At 35.8% G+C, this 25,773-nt stretch overlaps 1 protein-coding gene across 12 annotated transcripts in view; it reads right to left on the reverse strand.

Annotated features, from left to right (window-relative positions):
- The window catches only part of UCHL5 (ubiquitin C-terminal hydrolase L5), a 47,838-nt gene that overhangs the window by 11,295 nt on the left and 10,770 nt on the right, over positions 1 to 25,773 (reverse strand). For 7 of the 12 annotated variants that reach the window (XR_004264156.1, XM_032262895.1, XM_032262892.1 and 4 more), the window contains 6 exons: positions 5,869 to 5,994; positions 5,722 to 5,783; positions 5,513 to 5,643; positions 4,427 to 4,490; positions 1,638 to 1,740; positions 650 to 763 (listed from right to left, as the gene is read on the reverse strand). Coding sequence is in view for 9 of the 12 variants with exons in the window: in XM_032262895.1 (XP_032118786.1) it covers positions 650 to 763; positions 1,638 to 1,740; positions 4,427 to 4,490; positions 5,513 to 5,643; positions 5,722 to 5,783; positions 5,869 to 5,994 (600 nt within the window). In the remaining 3 variants the exon portion in view is untranslated. The remainder of the gene's footprint in view (positions 1 to 649; positions 764 to 1,637; positions 1,741 to 4,426; positions 4,491 to 5,512; positions 5,644 to 5,721; positions 5,784 to 5,868; positions 5,995 to 25,773) is intronic. The other 5 variants (XR_004264158.1, XR_004264157.1, XM_032262900.1 and 2 more) reach the window with 1 other exon arrangement.

Consider the following 25,773-nt stretch of genomic DNA (forward strand, 5'->3'; position numbering starts at 1 on the left):
TTATGCTGAAAACACTTAGGAGACAGCCTGAAGTGGCTCCCAATGGCCAAAGATAGGATAATTTAATTGCTTAAGCATCAATAAGAATAATAATAGGCTGGGCACAGTGACTCATGCCTGTAATCCAAACACTTTGGGAGGCCAAGGTGGATGGATCACATGAGGTCAGGAGTTCAAGACCAGTTTGGTCAACATGGCAACACCCTATCTCTACTAAAAATACAAAAATTAGCCTAGTCAGGTATAGTGGCGCACACCTGTAATCCCAGCTACTTGGGAGGCTGAGGCAGGAGAATTGCTTGAACCTGGGAGGTGGAGGTTGCAGTGAGCCAAGGTTGCACCACTGCATTCCAGCCTTGGCAACAGAGCAAGACTCCACCAAAAAAAAAAAAAAAAAAAAAAAAAAAACAATAACAACAGTGAACTGAAAAATAAAATAGGTTAAAATTCTGTTCCTAATAATATTTTACAAAAATAAAACTGAAAGACATCTCACTACTTATCTTTGTAGGGTATTGGAGAATCAACATAGTATTTTGAAATCTGGTCAATGATAGGAGGGAAAGCCAACAGACATTCAGTATACCTTAATCTCAAAATATACTGCTTTATATTAAAACATTAAAGGAACATATTTTTTAAAACATACCTTGTATCTTTTTAATTTCTGTACTTCTTCTTCAATAAGCATCTGATTTTTGGCAACTTCTGACTGAATAGCACTTAACATACTATTACCCTGATCTGTATCCATGGGTTCCTCCTTAGGGGAAGGAAAAGAAACAGCACACCCTAATAACTGAGGCTTACGTTTGGAATATTTTAAAATGATAAACACAGTATAATTATTTTCAAATTTCTACTCTTCATATTGATAACAGCATGCCAGCCTAACAGCAGCATTAAAGGATAAAAGCCCCAAAATAGTTCCTTCCATATTTCTATATTCTAATACATATGAATTTTCACCTAAAACAACCTACACTGTAATATACTCTATTGCCATAATCTCCTAATACACTATAAATTTTCTCAAAAACACTCAAGAAAATGTGATCAAAGGATTGTAAAATAAACTTTGTCTACTAAATCTCTTCTCCAGTGACATTTACTACAGAAAGATACTCAATCACAGCTAGTAAAAACTACATGTGACTCTAAATGTACCTAATTAACTCTTTGAGAATTAACTTCCTTAATTATTTAATGAAATCACAGGAAACAGTTAAAATAGTCCATTCCTAATACTTATTTAGCATTTACCATTTGTTAGTCATTATTTTAAGTGATTTAAATATCACACCTCATTTACTCCTCCTGATAATCTTATGAGGTAAAGATTATTTATTATTTTTATGCTGCATGATGAAACTGAGTCACAAGGAAATATACTTAAATTCCTATATCCACTAAGCGGCAAAGCCAGGAACCGCATCTAGGCAACCTCAATCCAGAGTGTGTATTTTCTTAACCACCATTCAGGGCACTTGATTACACACATATATATGTATGTAATCATATATACATATATATATATACACATATAAACAACCAAGAATTATATATATATAGTATAAATACTTTTGCTGAGAAAGTAACCAAGCTAGAACTTTGTATTTAAAAACATGGCCACAAACCTCTGCAAGTTGTCTTTGTAACTCTGCTATCTTCTGTTCATATATCATTTTTCTGTCAGACACAATAGCCATTAAATTAAATCGAATTTCACCTTCACTGTACCTAGAAGAAAATTATTTAAGTTTATAATGTAATAAAGAATTATAAAACTATTACAGTTAAGATAACCTATCATGATTACCCTCTTAATTTCCTAGTATAAACAAAAGTCTACCAATTGGCTAACAGTAAAAATGGACAGTTTTAAAAAGCTTTCAGGTCAAGCACATAGGTGTGCACCTGTAGTCCCAGCTACCTGGGAGGCTGAGGAGTGGAGAGGATCCTTTGAACCTAGGAATGGGAGGCTGCAGTGAGCTACGATAGCGCACTGTACTCCAGCCTGGGCAACAGAACAAGACCCTGTCTCTAAAATCAAACAAACAAACAAAAAACTTTCATATAGGAAAGACAACTCTAGGAAAAAAAAAATAGCTAAATATCATCAATCACAAATGTTTTTTAAATGTTCTAAAATAATGTTAGTACCACTTAAAACATTTGAAATAAAAAACATTTTCATTAATTTCCCTACCTTTATAAGAAACATGGCAATTCATTTACTTAAGAGTTAGGAAAAAAACAAATGACTCCACATTTCTTAAATTTATTAGACTGGCATCTTCATGGGTATTAACTATGCTCCTTATCATATAATTTTTTTCCAAATCATGATCAACTTTCTATTTATATATTTTAAATTTTATCTTATTACATGTAAACATTTTACATATTTTATTAATATAATATATGATTATATCCTATAGTAAAATTTCTGAATGATGCTTGATTTTCACTACTCTAGTATCAATGAAGCATCTCATAACATAAGCTTGTTCATAGTTAAGGACTGGTATTAAAAACATTATTCAAAATATTTATAAATAGCACTAAGATGAAAATATACAGAAAGTGTAAGCCCATTTTACATTAGTTTATCTCTAAGAGTTTCTCATACACAGCTCTATTCACTGAAAAGAATATGGTCCCAATATAACCATAGTGCTTTGAACTATGCAAAAATGTTTTTAAAACACTAACTGTGGGACTTCCATGTCCCTATTTCTGCCAGTAAGTACAACTAAAAACCCGGGACATAATATGTTTCTTAAAAAGAGAGAGCAAGAATATTCTGAAAGGTAGAAAAAGGCTGACAAGCTGGGGAACTCAGGAACCACGAATGATAAAATACTGAATTCCCTGGGTTTTTATTTTCTGCCTCATATATCCCAGACTTGGAGTTGAAGAAACCAGCAACCAGGAAATACCAACAGGTACAGACAAAAAATCTCCAACAAAAGTCTGCTCTCTCTAGCCAGACAGAAAAGGTGCAGCCTCACAAGTCAGAAAACTTTTAGACAATAATCATTCTACTATGGCCAAATATGACTAAAAAATCTGTGACCCCACTCCTACTCAAAACCAGTAAAAGCAGAATAGAGAGCCTTGACTTCCAACCTTTAACAAGACTCCTAATTTGGTATTTAAAAAGGCTGGGTAGGAAACGGAGACTTTCATCCCTGCCATGTGGTAATAACAACACTCATTTGTGGTATCAGAGGACATAGAATGGAAAGCCAAAACTGTCACTACCATCCAGTGGCAAAGTAGCCTCTTCCACTTCAGTATGAGTGGAAAGCAACAGCAAGGCACTCCTACCCATCTCAGCCAGAGTGGTATCAACAGAAACCCTGCTGGGGGCTGGAACTCCCATCTCTGTCCAGCAATAACAAGAAACCCCATTCCACCTCAGCTGTCACTGAAGGCCTAGTAGGAAAGTTGGACTTCTACTCCCACCTGGCAGTCATGAGGTGGCGCCCACAATTTACCCTATCAGAACCATACCCATAAAACCAGCTCACGCAGAAATCTTAAATAAGATCCAAAGTCTCTTTTGAGGAACTATAATAGCTGAAACAATTTTGAAAAAAAGAACAAAATGAAAGGCATCAGTCTACATGACTTCAAGACTTATAGTTACAGTAGTCAGCATAATGTAGTACTGGCAGAGGAACAGATAAATGGAACAATGGACAGAATTGTGAACCCAGAAATAGACCCATACAAATATGCTCCATTTTTGCAAAGGTGCAGGAGGAATTCAGTGGAGGAAGGATAGCCTTTTCAACCACTGTGCCTGAGCAATTGAATAGGCATAAGCAAAAAAAAAAAAAGACCCTTTACCCAACTGTCATACCATATACAAAAATTAACTCAAAATACATCAGAGGTTGACACATAAAACATCAATGTATAAACTTTGAAGAAAATACACAGGAAAAAGTATTTGGTATCTGCAATGAGGCAAAGATTTCTTAGACTTGACGACAAAAACAATTCATAGTGTGAAATATTGATAAACTATTTTTTCATCAGGATTAAGACCTTTTGCTCTGTGAAAACCATTTTGGGAGTACGAGGGAACGGGCTACAGAATGGGAGAGAATACTTGCAGGCAGTGTGTTTGATGAAGGATTAGTACCTAGAATACGTAAAGAACTTCAGGCTCAAAAGACAAAAAACAATCCAATCAGAAAATGAGCAAAAGGCACGAAGAGGCTTTCAACATCATTAGTCATCAGGGAAATGCACATTAAAACCACAATTAAGTATCACTATACATCTATTAGAATGGTTAAAATAAAAATGGTGTAGACGTTCAATGCATACTGCTAAAATAACAATAATATACAAGTTTAAAAAATACTTAAGAAACAGAATATTATGCCAATTAGATCAGCTGAGCATTTACTTTTGTATCCTTTTCTCTATGACAGGCCTTACTGCACTGATCCAATCATCTTGATTACATGCACCTAGAAAGAAATTTAAAACAGTTAACACAATCAAAAATAAGAACAATCAACTTCAATATACAAAAGCTTGGTCCAAAATATTTTTTTACACATATTTTAACAAATTTAGGGCAGTAAAACTCTTTTTAGTGTAATTATGTTGTTTCAAATCCATAATAAATTTTCATAACAGACATAGAAAAAAAATAAATATTTTTAAATATAGAGGCAACATGTAAATCTGCATTACATAAACTATTGGTTGTACACATGAAGCATGGCAAAAAGTACAAACAAAGAACTCATTTAATTTTTTTTAAATCTAAAAGTTTTATGAATAGCATATAACATTAGATTCAACTAAAACAAGTTGTATTGGACTTCAAACCTAATTTTAAAAAAAGAAAAAATTTAATGAAGTCAAAATAAGCAGTTAAAATTCTTTTGTGAACCTATTATTTCAGTAATCTTTCAAAGCTACAGATTATACCTTCAACCTTGATAAGTGTTTATTGTTTTTCCTCACATTAGAGAGATGGGGTGGGATCAGAACAAATCTATGCTTTGGCACAAAGGATAATATGTTAATGCACTACTTAAATAGAGAACTTTGAAGAAAAATATTTTCTTGATTGCAAAACAATAAATTATCCAATTCCAAATGAAAATATTTTAATACAGATGATGATACGAAATGTCTGCTCTCCCTTATGAATGGGTTAAAAATAACAAGAAAAACTATTTAAGTTCACTAAGGGTAGTTTTTAAATGTTAAATGGAAAATAAAATAAAATTACGTAACCTGTGGGTTAAAACATAATTTTACTTGGCAAAACTCAAAGGACTCAACTGAACTAGTCAACATGTCCTTCCTGTATATTAATAACTTAACATACTGAAGAGCTTAAGGCCTTCGTTGTATTTTATTACCTCACAGTCACTTGGACCTTGAAAATTGAAGCAGCACTGTGACACAAATGAGGGTAAATACCTAACAGTTTTTCCCGTCAAAAGTGAAATACCAGGAACAGGAATCACATTACCTAAATCAATCGGTCCTTCTCTTAATCCATCTAATTCATACAGTCTTCCATTAACAGGAACATAACTGACAAAATGAAAAGCATCTTCTTCTTTTGCTGATGTCTTCGTATCAAACTCAAACATTTGCTGTCTATAGTAAAGAAAAAAATAGTGAGACTCAAAGAAGCAAAGAAAGAAGTAGTATTTATTTAACATAAAGTCTCTTTACCTGGCGAAACTGTTGTGTACTTGTCGAATCACATCTGAATTGCTCAATGCCAAGCCCTTCATCTAAAATAAGTTTTTAAAGTAGCCTATTAATATACAAACTTTTACAAATGTGACTTTTTAAGAATAAGGAGAAGGTTGTACTCACAGCTGCATCAAAACTTTGTGAAAATTCTTTAAACTCTGATAATGTCTCTCCTAAATGGACATCCTGGTGGGTACAGTTCAGTAACACACTCACTATGGCTTGAGTAGCACAAGCATTATTAATTACCTATAAAATATAAGAGTGAAGATAGCAATTTGTTTAAAAAAAACAAAACAATAGTTTCTAACTGGTGACAATGACCCCAAAATATGAACAGTTTTCAAATTGTATTTTATAAAGACTCAGCATAAACAGAATAAATATGTTTAATTTCTATCCTAATCTACTTCTAGAAATTTACTGCAATTCTGGAGTTGAAGATTCTAGGAAACCAAATGAACTCAATGAACTCATAGTATTACCAAAAACCAATCCATTAGGGTAACAAGACCAACTATTCTCATTGAAAACATAGCTGATTAAGCCAACAGAGCTTGTCCTTCTCTCCTGTTCATTTCCTCCTAGACTCATTTCTACCTATTCTAATTCAATTTGTATTTTATTACTGAGCATAAGCTTCAACTCACCTATGTGATTTTAGCGAAATTCTAAAACAACTCACATTAGTTTCTACTCTCATTTGAATTCTCAAACAGGATATGTAATGTCCACATATTTTTTTACTCAGTCATGTACAGTGTTTACATTGTTATCATCTAGCTGTTAATTGTTCGTTTAAGAAATTATCTGAACCTCACATTCTGGCCAAAGGGGAAATTTAGATAGCATTTACTATATGCCAGTTACTTTTGTAGGTACTTCACATGTATTATTTCTTTTAACCCTCTCAACAACTTATGAAGGAGTAATATTACCATTTTCATTTAAATTTGTAGAAGCTGAGGCACAAAGATGTTAAGTAGCTTGCCAAGAGCACACAGCCAATCTGGTTCTAGAATTTGTGTACACAGCCATCATGCTAGGCTGTCTCTGTACCTGCACGTGGTCTCTCCAACAAGATTGTAAACCACTTTATGAACAGCAGTTTCTTCCACACTGCCTAAGCATCTACAGTATTGAGATCATGAAGTTGGCAAAACTTCCACACTGCCTAAGCATCTACAGTATTGAGATCATCTGACAGATCTCAGATGATCAGTGAGAACACCAGCAAGGTTAATCATAGATTTTTTTAATTGCAGCTTAGTCCTACTATAATATCATGTTACTATATTGTAATTAGTCTTTCCAATAATGCTAATTAGCTTATGATTTCACATTTTAGTAAATCATCTATTTTTATCCTGCCTGATTTCAGAAGAAAAACTTACCATTATTTTCCTTCTTTAATTCTTATACTTCTCTATTTCTTAGGTTGGTAAAGGTTTTAAGGTCTTATGAATATCTACCAGTTCCTGAACTGTTGACTAAAGTATACTTGAGAAATTCCTTGATAAGATTGCACTCTCCATTACAGAATAGTCTCATACTCCTAATTCTCAATAACCATAATAACACCACCATGCCTCTATAATTCTTCTCTTTAAGTATTTTTTATTCAAAGCTGTTTTAAAATCGATGAATTAGGAAAAAGTAGTAATAAATCCAGAATCCAATTAACATTGCTGCTGATTTCTACAAATATGTATTTTGATCTGTATCACAGTTATTTAGTAAATTTGGATGAAAACTTTAATGATTAAACAGCTTTATAAATGTTGTTGACTAAAACACTGTAACATTTAGTGTTCCCTTATCTTAGGCCAAAATTACCTAAGGTGAAACTATCTTGAGGATAGCAATGGGAGGAGTAAAGTTAGGAGAAATTAAAATGTATACTTATCAGCACATTCTTTCAAAATCACATCTTAAAAACATAATATGTTCCCAATGCTAAACTAAGCAGTGACACTACAGCAGAAAATATTATCAAACATTTCAAATCTGTAATCCATTACTTTAGGATTTTAGGAAGCAGAAAAAAATTGTTGTGGTTCTTTTTTGATGTCAATAATAATTTATACTATCCATGATATATTGTAGCTCATTTTGTATGTGTGTGAGAAGAAAAGTTATAATGTACCTCGGTATGAGAATAATATCTTCAAGTTTTAAAAGGATTTTAGTGCCACCAAGTGGTTATGCTATACGTAGTACAAAATTAACAAAAAACAAACAAAAATTTGTAAAGTGTATAGCCATACATCCATTCAAATAATACTTACTGAGCACCTACTACGTGACAGACATTGTAATAAATGCTGAACATACAGTGAATAAGAAGCATGTGGTCCTGTCCTCATCAAACTCACATACAAATCAGCTTATGGTGGGAGGATACAAGATGGCCAAATAGGAACAGCTCTGGAGTGCAGTTCCCAGTAAGAACAACGCAGAAGGTGAGTGATCACCACATTTCCAAACGAGCTTTCACTGCCCACAGACCAGGAGATTCTCGGGTGGAAAAGCGCCACAAGTTTCCAGCATGGCTGTTTCAGTTGGTGCCACATCACACTTACTCTAAAATTTATCACGTAAGTGGAAATAAATCACTCCTCAGCAAATACCAAAGAACAGAAATCATAACAAACAGTCTGTAAGACCACAGGGCAATCAAATTAGAACTCCGGATTAAGAAACTAACTCAGAACCACACAACTTCATGGAAACTGAAAAGCTGGCTCCTGAATGACAACTGGCTCCTGAATGTCGACTGGATAAACAATGAAATGAAGGCAGAAATAAAGATGTTCTTCAAAACCAGTGAGAACGAAGACACAACATACCAGAATCTCTGGGATACATTTAAAGCAGTGTCTAGAGGGAAATTTACAGCAGTAAGCGCCCAAATGAGAAGTGAGGAAAGATCTAAAATTGACAACCTATCATCAAAATTGAAAGAGCTAGAGGAGCAAGATCAAAAAAACTCAAAAGCTAGCAGAAGGCAAGAAATAACTAAGATCAGAGCAGAACTGAAGGAGATAGAGACAAAAAAAACCCTTCAAAAAAATCAAGAAATTCAGGAGCTGATTTTTTGAAAAGATCAACAAAATAGACAGACCACTAGCCAGATTAATAAAAAATAAAAGAGAGAAGAATCAAATAGATGCAATAAAAAACAATAAAGGAGATATCACCACTGATTCCACAGAAATACAAACTACCATCAGAGATTACTACAAACAACTCTATGCACAAAAACAAGTAAGCCTGGGAGAAATGGATAAATTCCAGGACACTTGCACCCTCTCAAGCCTAGACCAGGAAGAAGTTGAAACCTTGAACAAACCAATAACAAATGCTGACGTTGAGGTACAAATTAATAGCCTACCAACCAAAAAAAGTTCCAGTCCAGATGGGTTCACAGCTGAATTCTACCAGATGTACAAAGAGGAGCTGGTACCATTTTATCTGAAACTATTCCAAACAACACAAAAAGAGGGAATCCTTCCCAAATCATTTTATGAGACCAGTATCATCCTGATACCAAAACCCAGCAGAGACCCAACAAAAAAAGAAAACTTCAGGCCAATATCCATGATGAACATAGATGCAAAAATCTTCAATAAAATACTGGTAAACCGATTGCAACAGCACATCAAAAAGCTTATCCATCACGATCAAGTAGGCTTCATCCCGGGGATGCAAAGCTGGTTCAACATACGCAAGTCTATAAACGTAATCTATCACATAAACAGAACCAAAGACAAAAACCACATGATTATCTCAATAGATACAGAGAAGGCCTTCAACAAAATTCAATAGCCCTTTATGCTAAAAACTCTCAATAAACTAGGTGTCAAAGGAACATATCTCAAAATAATAAAAGCCATTTATGACAAATCCACAGCCAACATATACTGAATGGGCAAAAACTGGAAGCACTCCCTTTGAAATTAGGCACTAGACAAGGATGTCCTCTCTCACCACTCCTATTCAATATAGTATTGGAAGTTCTAACCACAGCAATTAGGCAAGAAAAAAACAAACAAAGGGTACTAAATTAGAAAATGAGGAAGTCAAATTGCCTCTATTTGCAGATGACATGATTGTATATTTAGAAGACCCCATCATCTCAGCCCAAAATCTCCTTAAACTGATAAGCAACTTCAGCAAAGTCTCAGATACAAAATCAATGTGCAGAAATCACAAGCATTCCTATACACCAATAGCAGACTAACAGCGAGCCAAATCATGAGCAAACTCCCATTCACAATTGCTACAAAGAGAATAAAATACCTAGGAGTACAACTAACAAAGGATATAAAGGACCTCTTCAAGGAGATCTACAAACCACCACTCAAGGAAATGAGAGGACACAAACAGATGGAGAAACATTCCATTGCTCATGGTTAGGAAGGCTCAGTATCATGAAAATGGCCATACTGCCCAAAGTAAATTATAGATTCAATGCTATCCCCATCAAGCTACCAATGACCTTATTCACAGAACTGGAAAAAACCATCTTAAACTTCATATGGAACCAAAAGAGAGCCCGCATAGCCAAGACAATCCTAAGCAAAAAGAACAAAGCCGGAGGCATCATGCCACCTGACTTCAAACTATACTACAAGGCTACAGTAATCAAAACAGCATGGTACTGGTACCAAAACAGAGATATAGACCAATGGAACAGAACAAAGGCCTCGGAGGCAATGCCACACAACTATAATCATCTGATGTTTGACAAACCTGATAAAAACAAGGAATGGGGAAAGGATTCCCTGTTTAATAAATAGTGTTGAGAAAACTGGCTAGCCACGTGCAGAAAGCAGAAACTGGACCCCTTCCTGACACCTTACACTAAAATTAACTCCAGATGGATTACAGACTTAACCATAACACCTAACATCATAAAATCCCTAGAAGAAAACCTAGACAAAACCATCCAGGACCTAGGCATAGGCAAGGACTTCATGACTGAAACACCAAACGTATTGGCAACAGAAGCCAAAATAGACAAATGGGATCAAATTAAACTCCAGAGCTTCTGTACAGCAAAAGAAACAATCATTAGAGTGAACTGGCAACCAACAGAATGGGAAAAAAAATTTGCAATCTAACCATCTGACAAAGGGCTAATATCTAGAATGTACAAAGAACTAAAACAGATTTACAAGAAAAAGCAAACCCATTCAAAAGTAGGCAAAGGATATGAACAGACACTTTTCAAAAGAAGACATTTATGAGGTCAACAAACATATCAAAAAATGTTCATCATCACTGGTCATTAGAGAAATGCAAATCAAAATCACATTGAGATATCACATCACGCCAGTCAGAATGGTGATCATTAAAAAACCTAGAGACAACAGATGCTGGAGAGGATGTGGAGAAATAGAAACACTTTTACACTGTTGGTGGGAATGTAAATTAGTTCAACTATTGTGGAAGACAGTGTGGCGCTTCCTCAAGGACCTAGAAATAGAAATTCTATTTGACCCAGCAATCCCATTACTGGGTATATACCCAAAGGATTATAAATCATACTATTATAAAGGCACATGCACACATATGTTCACTGCGGCACTGTTTACAATAGCAAAGACCTGAAACTGACCCAAATGCCCATGGATGATAGACTAGACAAGAAAAACGTGGCACATATACACCATGGAATACACGCAGCCATAAAAAACAAGGACTTTGTGTCCTTTGTAGGGACATGGATGAATCTGGAAACCATCATTCTCAGCAAACTGACACAAGAACAGAAAATCAAACACCGCATGTTCTCACTCAGGGGTGAGTGTTGAACAATGAGAACACATGGACACAGGGAGGGGAGCATCACACACCGGGGTCTGTTGTGGGGAGCCAGGGGAGGGACAGCACTGGGGTGGGGAGGTTGGGGAGGGATAACATGGGGAGAAATGCCAGATATAGGTGACGGGGGGATAGAAGAGGCAAACCACATTGCCATGTGTGTACCTATATAACAATCCTGCATGATCTGCACATGTACCCCAGAACCTAAAGTACAATTTAAAAAATATATATATATCAAATTTGTAATTTAAAAAAATCATTATGCAGACAGAAAACCAACAAAGAAACATCAGAGTTTACAGACTAAACCAAATAAACCTAACTGACATTTACAGAATATTTCACCCAACTGCTGCAAAATACACATTCTTTTCATTATTTTCATCAGCATATGGATATCCACCATATCTGCAGGATAGTCCACAAAACAAGCCTCAATAAATCACAGAATGGTATGATTCATGGTAAACACCATACCAAGTATCTTTTCTGAACTTGGAATAAAACTAGAAATCAATAAGAAAAATTTTTTTTAATGTATTGAAACAAATGAAAATGGAAACACAACATACTGAAATCTATGAGACATGGCAAAAGCATACTAAGAGTGAAATTCATAGCAAAAAACACCTGTATCAAAAAAGTACAAAGACTCCAAATAAACCACCTAATTATATACCCCAAGGAACTAGAAAAGCAGGAACAAACCAAACCCAAAATTATTAGATGGGAAGAAATAATAAAGATCAGAGCAGAAATGAATGAAATTGAGACTAAAAAAAAACAGTATTAAGATCAAGGCAATGAAAAATTTTCAGAAGAGGTAAATAAAATTGAAAACCTTTAGCTAGGCTAAGAAAAAAGATGATCCAAATAAATAAAATCAGAAACAAAAAAGGACAGATAACATCTGAGACCACAGAAATACAAAGAATCATTATAAAGTATTATGAAGAGCTATATACCAAAAATTGGAAAACCTAGAAATGGATAAATTCCTAGACACATACAACCTACCAAGACTGAATCACGAAGGAATAAAAAACCTAAATAAACCAACAACAAGTAATGAGATCAAAGTCATAATTAAAAGTAAAGCAAAGCCCAGGACTTGATAGCTTTATTACTAAATTCTACCCAACATTTAAAGAAGGCAAATGCTAACGTTACTCAAACACTTCAAAAAAATGGAAGAAGAAGGAATGCTTTCAAACTCATTCTACAGAGCCAGCATTACTCTGATACCAAAACCAGACAAGGACACAAAAAAACTACAGACCAATATCACTGATGATAACAGATGCTAACGTCTTCAACAAAATAATAACAAACCTTGCCTACGCCTATGTCCTGAACGGTTTTGCCTAGATTTTCTTCTAGGGTTTTTTTGGTGTTAGGTCTTATGTTTAAGTCTTTAATTCATCTGGAGTTAATTTTAGTGTAAGGTGTCAGGAAGGGGTCCAGTTTCTGCTTTCTGCACATGGCTAGCCAGTTTTCCCAACATCATTTATTGAACAGGGAATCCTTTCCCCATTGCTTGTTTTTGTCTGGCTTGTCAAAGATCAGATGGTTGTAGATATGTTGTGTTCATGACCAAATCACCAAAAGCATTGACAACAAAAGCCAAAATAGACAAATGGGACCTAATTAAACTCCACAGCTTCTGCACGGCAAAAGAAACAGTCATTAGGGTGAATCGGCAACCAACAGAATGGGAAAAAATTTTTGCAGTCTACCCATGCGACAAAAGGCTGATATCCAGAACTTACAAAGAACTAAAACAGATTTACAAGAAAAAAACAAGCCCAGTGAAAAGTGGGCAAAGAATATGAATGGATACTTTACAAAAGAAGACATACATGAGGCCAACAAACATATGAAAAAATGCTCATCATCTCTGGTCATCAGAGAAATGCAAATCAAAACTACATTGAGATACCATCTCATGCCAGTGAGAATGGTGATCATTAAAAAATCTAGAGACAACAGATGCTGGAGAGGATGTGGAGAAATAGGAACACTTTTACACTGTTGGTGGGAGTGTAAATTAGTTCAACCATTATGGAAGACAGTGTGGCGATTCCTCAAGGACCTAGAAATAGAAATTCCGTTTGACCCAGCAATCCCATTACTGGGTATATATCCAAAGGATTATAAATCCTTCTACTATAAGGACACGTGCACATGAATGTTCATTGCAGTACTGTTTACAATAGCAAAGACCTGGAACTAACCCAAATGCCCATCGATGATAGACTGGACAGGGAAAATGTGGCACATATACACCATGGAATACTATGCAGCCATCAAAAATGATGAGTTTGTGTCCTTTGTAGGGATATGGGTGAACCTGGAAACCATCATTCTCAGCAAACTGACAGAAGAGCAGAAGATCAAACACCGCATGTTCTCACTCATAGGTGGGTGTTGAACAATGAGAACACATGGACACAGGGAGGGGAGCACTACACACTGGGGTCAGTTGGGGGGAAATAGGGGAGGGACGGTGGGGGGTGGGGAGTTGGGGAGAGATAGCAAGGGGAGAGATGCCAGATGTAGGTGATGGGGAGGAAGGCAGCAAATCACACTGCCACGTGTGTACCTATGCAACAATCTTGCATGTTCTTCACATGTACCCGAAAACCTAAAATGCAATAAAATAAATGGAAAAAAAAACAGTAACAAACCAAATTCAATAATACCACATTAAAAAGATGATTCATCATGATTAAGTAAGATTCATCTAGGAATGCAAGATGGGTCAACATATGCTAATCAATAAATGTGATACCAAGAAAAAAACTACCTAATCATTTCAACAGATGCTGAAAAAGCATTCGATAAAATTTAACATCCTTTTATGACAAAAACCCTCAATAAACTGGATATGAAAGATACATGCCTCAACACAATAAAAGACATATAAAACAGACTCACAGCTAATATCATATTGAATATAAAAAAAATTAAAGTCTAAGATCAGGAACAAGACAAGGATGATCATTTTCACCATTTTATTCAACATAATACTGGAGGTCCTCGTTACAGCAATCAGGCAAGAGAAGGAAATAAAGGGCATCCAAACTGCAAAGAAAGAAGTCAAATTAGCACTGTTCATAGCTGACATAATCTTAGAAAACCCTAAGGACCACAAAACTTAGAACTGATAAACGAGTTCAGTAAAGTTGCGGGATATAACAAATCACAGTAGATCACACCTTGGGAGGTGTGATCCCAGCACTTTGGGAGGCTAAGGCAGGAGGAATGCTTGAGCCCAGGAGTTTAACACCAGCTGGGCAACATAATGAGACCCTGTCTCTATAGAAAATTCTAAAAATTAGCCGGGACTAAAAATTAGTCCTAGCTACTCGAAAGGCTGAGGCAGGAGGATTGCTTCAGCCCAGGAATAGGTTATAGTGAGCTATGATTGTGCGACTTCACTCCAGCCTGAATGACAGAGCAAGACCCTGTCTCAAAAAAAAAAAAAAAAGTTGCATGACACAAAATCAGCATATAAAAATCAGCTGCTATTACATATGCCAACAGTGAATCTGAAAAAGAAGTTAAGAAAAAAAGTCCTATTTAAAATAGCTACAAAGAATATATAATAAGCCAGGTGCAGTGGCTTAAGCCTGTAACCTCAATACTTTGGGAGGCCAAGGCAGGCAGATCATTTGAGTCCAGGAGTGTGAGACCAGCCTGGCCAACACGGCAAAATCCTGTCTTTACTACAAATAGAAAAATTAGCTTGGTGTAGTGGCAAATGCCTGTAATCCCAGCTACTCAGGACACTAAGGCAGGAGAATTGCTTGAACCTGGGAGGTGGAAATGGGCCGAAACTGCGCCACTACACTCCAGCCTGGGTGACTGAGTGAGACTATGTCTCAAAAAAAAAAAAAAAAAAAAAAATAAAAATATATATATATATATAAATACCTAGGAATCAATTTAACCAGAGAAGTAAAAGGTCTACAAGATCTACACAAGGACAAATATACAGCACTGATGATGAGTTCACCAAAAACTGGATATTCCATGCTCATGAACTGGAAGAATTATTATTGTTAAAATGACAATTCTACTGAAAGCAACAGATTCAATGCACTCCCTGTCAAAATATCACTGATGTTCTTCATAAAAACAGAAAAAGCAATCCTAAAATTTTTACAGAACACAAAAGACCCAGAATGGCCAAAGCAATCCTGAGCAAAGACAATACTAGAAGGATCACATTATCTGACTTTAAAATAGACTACAAAGGTATAATAACCAAATCAACATGATTCTAGCATAAAAACAAGACACATAAATAATGGAACAGAAGACAGAATCAAGATATAAATCCATGCATTTACAGACAAATCATTTTCAACAAAGAGGCCAAGAATATACAATAGTATTCTCTCCAGTAAATGGTTCTGGGAAAACTGGATAACCACTGCAGAAAAAAAGAAACTAGATCCCAGTATCCCACCATACACGAAAATCAAATCAAAATGGATTAAAGATTTAAATATAAGACTTGAAACTATGAAACTACTACAACAAAACATTAGGGAAAATCTCCAGGACACTGGTCTGGGCAAAAATTTTTTAGTAAGACCTAATAAAGCACAGACAACAAAAGCAAAAATAAATGAATAGGATTACAGCAAACTACAAAGAATCTGCATAACAAAGGAACCAATCAACAAAGTAAAGAGACGACCCACAGAATGGGAGAAAATATTTGCAAACTATCTATCTTAAAAGGGATTAACAACCAGGATATATAAGAAGCTCAAGCAACTCAATAGGAAAAAATCAAATAATCAGATTTTAAAATGCACAGATCTAAATAGACATTTCTCAAAAGACATACAAATGGCCAACAGGTATATGAAAACATGCTCAACATCATTAATCATCAGAGCAATGCAAATCAAAACTACAATGTTATCATCTCACCCAAGTTAAAACGGCTTTTAACAAAAAGGGAATGACCGATAACTGGTGAGGATGTGGACAAAGGGGAACCCTCATAAACACTATTGGCAGAAATGTAAATTAGTATAGCTACTATGGAAAACTGTATGGATGGAGGTTATTCAAAACTAAAAGGAGAACTATTGTGTAATCCAGCAATTCCACTACTGGGTATACAGATCCAAAAGAAGGGAAATAAATACACCGAGGAATTATCTGCATTCGTATGTTTTTATTATGGCACTATTCATAATAGCCAATATATATAATCGACTTAAGTGCTCATCAATGGATGAATGAATAAAGAAAATATAGTGTGTGTGTGTGTATATATATATATACACACACAATGTGAGATTATTCAGCCATGAAAAAGGATAAAATCCTATTATTCGGAGCAATATGGAAATGGAGGGCATTATGTTAAATGAAATAAGTCAAGCACAGAAAGACAAATATCTCATGTTCTCACTCACATGTGTAAGCTAAATCAGCAAATCTTCTAGGATAGAAAGTAGACTGATGGTTGCCAGAGGCTGGGAAGGGTTGGATGGTGAAGGGGATGAAGGAAGTTTGATTAATGGATACAAATACACAGTTTGATAGACGGAAGGCGGCTCAATGTTTCACAAATCAGTAGGGTGCCTATCGTTTTCAATAATCTATCATATATTTCAGAGTAGTTATAAGGGGATAATTTGAATGTTGCAAGCATAAAGACAAATATTCAAGGTGAGTGATATCCCAATTATACTAGTTTAATCTTTTTAAATTATATGACTGTATTAAATTATCACGTTACCCCCAAATTCTACATTTACTATGTATCAATTAATTTTTTTTAAAGAAAAGCACAATTAACCCCACTGAAAAATAACATAAACAAGAATTTCACAGAGGAAATTTACATGGCCACTAAAGTGCATTTCAATATGATTAGTGATCAGGGAGACATAAGCCAAGACAAAAACGAAGTAGCATTTTGGAACCAATTGGCTGGCAAAAATTTAAAAGCCTAGTGATGCCACGTGTTAGGATATGTGGCTTTGTAACAACTCTTACACATTGCTAGTGGAAAATTACACATTGAAGTGCAAATTTGAACAGCTACTTCAGAAAACATTTTAATATTTCCTCCAAAAGCTGCGCACATTTACATATGAGATGAAGTAGTCATTCTATGTCTAGGTATACACTGGGAGAAACTTGCACGTTTACAAAAAAAAATGTTTACAGCAGCACAATTCACAGTAACTCAAACTGAAAACCCAAAGAACAATCTACAGAAGAGTAAGTAAACTGTAGCATGTTTGTGCAGTTGATATTACATAGCATGCAAAATAAATGAACTATCATAATACATTTATGGATGAAATTTAACAATATGATATTAAGTGAAAAAAGTAGGCTAGACCTAATAGTTCACATCTGTAATCCCAGCCCTTTGGGAGGGCAAAGGTGGGAGAATTTGAGAGTAGGAGCTGGAGACCAGCCTGGGTAACATAATGAGATTCTGTCTCTATGAAAAATATAAAAAACTAGCTGGGCATGGTCATGTGCATCTGTAGTCCAAGCTACTTGTGAGGCTGGGGCAGGAGGTTGAGACTACAGTGATCTGTGATCATGCCATTGCACTCTAGCCTGGGTGACAGAGCAAGACCCTGTCTCAAAAAAAAAAAAAAAAAAACCTCCCAAAATGTATATAGAGCATGATAGTTTTTATCCAGCTGGAATTTTATTTACAAACACCTTTTTCAGGTTTACAAAAATACATTAAAAAAAGATAAACAGAATTCAACATGAGGGTTATACTGGATGGAGGGAGGGAAGATGAGAAGCGCATTGAATGATGAGTGGGACAAAAGGAAATAACAGCTGAAGTTTATTTGGGTGGTGGGTTCTTAGGCACTTACTTTGTTTCTTAAAATAACCAAATAAATAAAAGGGGAGCATGAGTAAACCAATCATACATATGTGTTATTAACCAAGGATTCTTATAATTCCATTCTGGGTACCTTAAAAGCAACTTTTTTAAAACGTAAAAAGAAAAACAGGCATCATCATAATGTCTTCCTCCTCCATCCTCACATCTAATCTATTACACATTAAAGGTGCTAATACTTTATCTCTAAATATTATTCAAATCTATTCACATCTCTCTCTACTTCCAGGGTTTTGTTTACTATCAAAAGGACTTCTGCAAATGCCTCCTAACTGACATCTATTCATGTCCTACACTACTTCTCAAATGCATTCCCAACACCGGAGCCAAAATGACCTCTTCTAAATGAAAATCTGTTCATGACACTCTTCTTAAAACACTTCCGTAATTATTACTCTAAAGATACAGACAAAAGCCTCAATCATAGCCTAAAATGCCCTGGAAGATCTGACCTCTGTCGGCATTTGTAGGCTAGAGAATACAAATTTGATCCAGGCCCATGACCACCTGGAATGAAGACAACTTTCTTAGTGTCCTCAACTGTTAAACTACTGAGTCTTGGCAAAAGACAAGTATGCATGTGACACAGGCAAATTCTATAAAAGAGACGGGAGTGTGCTTTCCCCTTCCTCCTTCTGAATGTGGAATTGAGAAAGAATGGCTGAAGCTCTAGAAATCATCTTGGACCATGAAGTAACCTTTGGAATGGAAAACATGTACAAAGGAGCAAAACAAAAGAGCCTGCAACCTTGACAGTTCTTGAATGTTAAAAAAAAAAAAAAAAATCTATTTCTTATAAACTATTATTTCTCTATGCCTATGCCTAACTATACCTAATCCTGGCTAACATATTTCCTGTTCTGCTTCACATCTCACGACATCTCCCCTTTGCTCTGCACAGTTCAGCTACATTGGTCTTTTTCCAGTATCTTTTAGCAGTCTCATTCACTTTTGCTATAAAGCTGTAATTAATCTGGAATGACCCTGAACCTCTCTTCCCTACTTAATACCTACTTAATACCTACTTAACCTTCAGGTTTCAGCTGAACTGTCACTCAGAGAGGCTTTCTCTCTGACAAGGTGAAGTCCCATTTGCATGAATATAGTAAAAAAAATTAACCTTTCCCAAAGAGAGGTCTAGCCTTAGTTCCTGGGAGATGATCTCTAAGTCCTTGAAAAGCCATGCCTAAGACTATCTTTGTTCACCTGGGAGCTTTGGGCCACACTGATAGTCTAACAATGTGACTTAGTTTGGGGGTATTGGGTCAAGATAATCTGCTCAACCTCCTGGAGACTAAAGTCAACCACATGGGTAGCCAACCAGGTCTATGTGGTGACCAAGGCCCAGTAAAAACTTTGGACACCAAGAATCAGACGAGGTTCCCTGGATGAAAATACTCTGCATATTGTCACATAGTATTGCCAGGAGAGTGAGCACTGTCTGTGACAATACTGGGAGAAGACAACTAGAAGCTCTGCACATGTTAACTTTCCTGGAATCTGACCCATGTGGCTCTTCCCTTGGCTAATTTTAATACATATTCTGTCATTGTAATAACTCATAACCATGAGTATAGCAGTTTTCGGTGACATCTATGAGTCTTTCTAACCAATTACAGAACCTGAGGATGATCTGTGGCCCCACCCAAGACAAAGCTGCAATGCTGCCACAAGTGAGGGTGTGGCCTTGAGGATCCCAAACTCTATAGTTAGTGTTCAAAGTGAGGGTAGTTTTGTGATGGTTCTTAAACTTCCTAATATAGTTATCCTTTCACACCATTCAGCACTTATCATCACTGTGATTTTACATTTAATCGATTAATACCAGTTACTTCCACTAAACACTAAGCATATTTGAGGGCAGGAATCATGGCACTTTCTCATTCTCCAAGCACCACAGTATCTGGCACATTGTTGGTACTCAATCATTCTTTCCTGAAAGGTGGAACAGATGGAGTCACATAAATCCAGTACCACTGCAGCATGATTTTAAGCAAGTAAATCACACCTCAGCTCTCTCATCAGTGAAATGATAATAAGACAATATTTTGTGGTGAACAACTACCAAAATGTTATTTCTGGATCCTTATATACAAATTGCAATTACTAGGATATATTTCTTTCCTCAATATTTTATTAAGCAATGATACACAGACACACACACATACAGCCCCCCTGAATTAGAGTGTATGATCAGCACAAAATAGACACTGTTACCTCTCTATATTGAGGTAATTCCAGTATAAATGCTATTTAGTTAATCAGTATACCCTTATCAAATAAATACAATTTCATTAAACTTTTTAAATTTCTGAAAATACTCCAGAAATCCTGGATTGGAAATTATTACTGTAAGCCCTTGAAATATAAAATCAACTATTACATATTTAAGCAATATATAAGTCTCCTAGCATAGACTTATAGGAGGCATATACTAAAAAGACTGACAGATATTAATGGGAAATTATTGACCTGTCAGTTTATCACAAATTGTTAGCAAAATAAAGTACCAAAAGAATGATATTATGAGGAATCACTAATTGACATTTTCATAGACACATCTGGAATAATACAAATAAAATATTAGAATAAGAGACAAATGTAACATTGAACTAAAAAATATCAAGGGACTCCGGAAATTATAAATTCATACTCCACTATCATTTTTTTCTTTCTTTATAGAGTACTTATACCTTAAAATAGCTAGGTCTCTATAAAGCAGACATCACTAGTATCCTAGTGTTAGTAAATTCTAGCACTCTTTCATATTCTTAGAGATGAACAGTGCAGTCTGCATTTATTGGACACCCACTATGTGCCAGGAACTGAATATAAAAACAAAATCCATAACTCCCAGGTTTACAGTTTAGTGTGGAAGAAACACAATTAAATACTGATACAGTTTGTAAATTTGTCACTGCGGAAACCTCATGTTGAAATGTAATCCCCAGTGCTGGAGGTGAGGCCTGGTGGGAGGTGTTTGGATCATGGGGGTGGATCCCGTTTGAATGGCTTGGTCCATCCCCTTGATGTTCCCACAAAATCTGGTCATTTAAAAGTGTGTCCCCCACTCTCTCTTTCTCTCTCACTACAGCTCAGCCATGTGAGATGTCTGTTCCTCCTTTGCCTACCGCCATGAGTAAAAGCTTCCTGAGGCCTCCGTAGAAGCCGAGCAGAGACCGGCACCAGGCTTCCTATGAAGCCTGCAGTGCAGAACTATGGGTCAATTAAACCTTTTCTTTATAAATTATCTAGTCTCAAGTATTTCTTTATAGCCATGCAAGAATAACCTAACACAAATATACATCAACATACATGGAAAATGTCTGTAAAAATATGAATGGTTTTCAATGGTTATATCTAAAGCAGAGATTATAAGGCACTTTTATTTTCTACAGCATCTGCTCTATAATGTTCAAATTTTTATAGTGGCATATACACTTACATACATTGAAAAAACAAAAACATTTTTAATAGGGAGAAAAGTCACCTGTCAGACTTTTAAACTTATCTGTCCCCTAGCTTTTCTCTACTACCTAGATCTTAAAATTCACAAACAACTGTGGATTTAAAATTACAGTTACTATATGTGTAATGATACGTAAGTATACAAATACTAAATAAATGGACTATTTGGTTTTTTTTGTTTGTTTTTGTTTTTGAGACAGGTCTTGCTCTGCTGTCCAGGCGGAAGAGCAGTGGCAAGACCATAGCTCACTGCAGCTTCAACCTCCCTCCTACCTCAGCCTTCCAAAGTGCTAGGATTACAAACATGAGCCACCGAACCCAACCTGATTATTTAGAGAAATAATTAGAAACTCAAAATGGGGGCCAGGCGTGATGGCTCAAGCCTGTAATCCCAGCACTTTGGGAGGTCGAGGTGGGTGGATCACGAGGTCAAGAGATCAAGACCATGCTGGTCAACACGGTGAAACCCCGTCTCTACTAAAAATATAAAACATTAGCTGGGCGTGGTGGCGCGTGCCTGTAATCCCAGCTACTCAGGAAGCTGAGGCAGGAGAACTGCCTGAACCCGGGAGGCGGAGGTTGCGGTGAGCCAAGATCGCGCCATTGCACTCCAGCCTGGGTAACAAGAGCGAAACTCCGTCCCCAAAAAAAAAAGAAACTCAAAATGGTTGACTACCAAAGATTAATTAATTAAATTATAGGATATTTATACCTAGAACACTAAAGGAGGCAGTGCTGTGATAAGGTTAACAGTACAGACTTCAGAGCCACAGTGCCTGGGTTTGCCAGCTCTGCCACTGACTAGCTACGTAACATGATCAAGTTTCTTATCCTCTCTAGAACTGTTGTTTCCACATCTGTAAAATGATGAGGAAACTACCAAACCAGATAACTGCTGTAGGGAATCAGATTAATAATTTTAAATATTAAATATAACAATGTATATATTTATATAATATATAAGCAATAATTACTAAATTTATATATAAATTTATAACTGATATATATTTAAATTTTAAACATATATAAAAGTACTAAAAAAGTACTTAGTAAGCCTTCAATAAATGTTAACTAATATTTATTATGTGTGCTGAAATGAAACAAAGTCAAACTTTCACTACTAAGTGAAAAAAACAAAATATTCTGCATAATAATCCAATTTTAGCAAACAAAATTATAAGGAAAACATGTTAGCATATGAATAGAAAATAATGGGGAAGGAAGTATGACCTATGGAATCACAAACCTGGGTTTTATACCTGAACTTAAGTTCTGGATCCACTACATATTATCTGTGTGATCTCAGGCAAATGCTTTTTCTAGGCCTCAATTTCTTCATCTGTGAAATGAAGATAACCACCTGACAGGGTTGTTGCAAAGACTAAATGTATCTAAATTACAGTATCTGGCACACGGCAAGAGCAAATGCTGGTTACTGCTTGCATTAATAATATCATTATAGTTGTTGAACACGCGTCTCTTGTTAACTATTACATACCTAGTACCTAAAACAATGCCTGGCAAAGTAGGTGCTCAGTGATTACCTGTTGGTTAAATGGACGAGTCAAACTGTTAAAGGGTTAGTAGAAATGGGTATGGGATTACAAGAATATTCACTTTCATGACTATATTTATATTTCTGTAACGTTAAATTCCGCTTTTTAAAAAATTACACATTTTTAACTACACAATTAAAAATTCCTATTTTCCTTAAAGTAAAAGCAAGAAGTTCTAATTTCTGTAAGAATGCTCAATTCAAAAAAGTTAGCGGAAAACAGAAAGCAGCAATAAAATAAAAGAAAAAGGAAAACGAGTTACTGAGTCGTAAAGGCTTTATCTAAAATGCAGTCATGAGAATACACAGTTTTATTCCCCACATTTCTAAAGGTTAATCAGATTATTCTAAGCAACTTTTTGGGTCTCAGAAATATGTGTAATTTTCAAACAAATGCAATGAAGGTATTATCTAAGGAGCTCTAAGAATCCCTAAGACCTTTTTCAAGGGGTCTGTGAGCTCAAAATGGTTTCCACTATAATTCTAAGACAGTTTTTGCCTTTTCCTCTTCTTTTCCATCTGCCCTGCTGGCACAAAAGCAACAGTGTGTAAAACTGCTAGTATTTTAGCATGAATCTAGGCAGTGGCATGAAACTATTTCACTGACATACATAAGAGTTTAAAAAAAGAAACAAAACAAAAAGCGAGTTTTACTAAAAATCATCTTTGATAAAGCAGTAAAAGTTATTTTTATCAAATTTTCACCTTGGAGTACAAGTCTTTAATATTCCATGGAATGAAATAGGAAGTACAAATAAAGAACTACTGTCATATACTGAGATATGCTAGTTATCTTGAAGAAAGTATTTCGGCAAGTGATTCGTAAGCTAAATTGGTAGCTTTTTTCCTTGGAACATCATTTTTGCTTGAAAGAATAAATGAGAGACAAACGTGGTTTTCCAGACGAGGATATATGGCAGACGTTTTCTTAAAAATGAGTTAAATCAGCCTGTTGCTTTGTGAACAAACACCTAATGGTATCTGTTGTTGTTGATAAAATTTGAATTTTCAAGTGAAAAGTTAAAAATTAGAATTCTGTAAAACTTAGATCTGCCACTGTGAGCTTAAAAGGTTTGCTATGGGTAACTTCTCTGATAATATAGATGATATCATATCTAATGCATCAACACTTAGAAGATACTCATACATCAGTAAACAGACAATGTTACAAAATCATGCAGGAATAAAAGATTCATTGAAGGGCAAGATAATCCAAAGGATTTTACCACAACAAAGTACAAATTTCACATTACAACTAACCTATGAGAAAGCAATACTTTTGATGTTTTGACATGTTGTCAAAAAATATATTTACCTGAAAAAGATAATACTTCTCCTTTTCCAACTACACATGTGTGAGACTGAACTTTTTGCATGTATTTCAACCAAAAGCGGAACAAAACAAAAACACCGCAACAGACTGAATGAAGAAGCAGATAGGAGAGTCCAGCTGTGCTATTAAGGCAGACATTCAAAAGATTTGCGAAAATGTAAAACATTTCAAGCTAATTTTTTGGTAACTATAGTTATTTTTCATTAAAAAATGTTATTTATGCTAACATGTAACAAGTTTATTGATTATTACTTTTAAACCTATTGATAATTCTTTTTTTCTTTTTATTCTTTTGAGATAGGGTCAAGCTCTGTCTCCCAGGCTGGAGTACACAGTAGTGTGAACATAGCTCACTGCAGCCTCCATAGTCTGGGTTCATGCAGTCCTCCCATCTAAGTTTCCCCAGTAGCTCGGACCACAGGCATGCCACCACCATGTGGCTAATTTATTTTTTTGTTTTGTTTTGAGACAGAGTCTTACTGTGTCGCCAGGCTGGAGTGCAGTGGCGCCATCTCGGCTCACTGCAATCTCTGCCTCCTGGGTTCAAGCAATTCTCCTTCCTCAGCCTCCCCAGTAGCTGGGACTACAGGCACTTGCCACTACTCCCAGCTAATTATTGTATTTTTAGTAGAGACGGAGTTTCACCACGTTGGCCAAAATGTTGTAGCTCTCTTAACCTCGTAATCTCCCGGCCTCAGCCTCCCAGAGTGCTGGGGATTACAGGCATGAGCCACCATGCCTGGCCTTGTTTTTGTTTTATAGAGCCGGGTCTCCTCATGCCACCCAGGCTAGTGTCAAATTCCTGGGCTCAGACAGGCACAGTGACTCATGCCTGTAATCCCAGCACTTTGGGAGGCTGAAGCAGGCAGATCATCGGAGGTCAGGAGTTCAAGACCATACTGGCCAACATGGTGAAACCCTGCCTCTACTAAA

The sequence above is a fragment of the Sapajus apella genome, unplaced genomic scaffold (assembly GCF_009761245.1).
Source record: "Sapajus apella isolate SASKATOON/1434 unplaced genomic scaffold, GSC_monkey_1.0 scaffold132, whole genome shotgun sequence".
Lineage (NCBI taxonomy): Eukaryota > Metazoa > Chordata > Mammalia > Primates > Cebidae > Sapajus > Sapajus apella.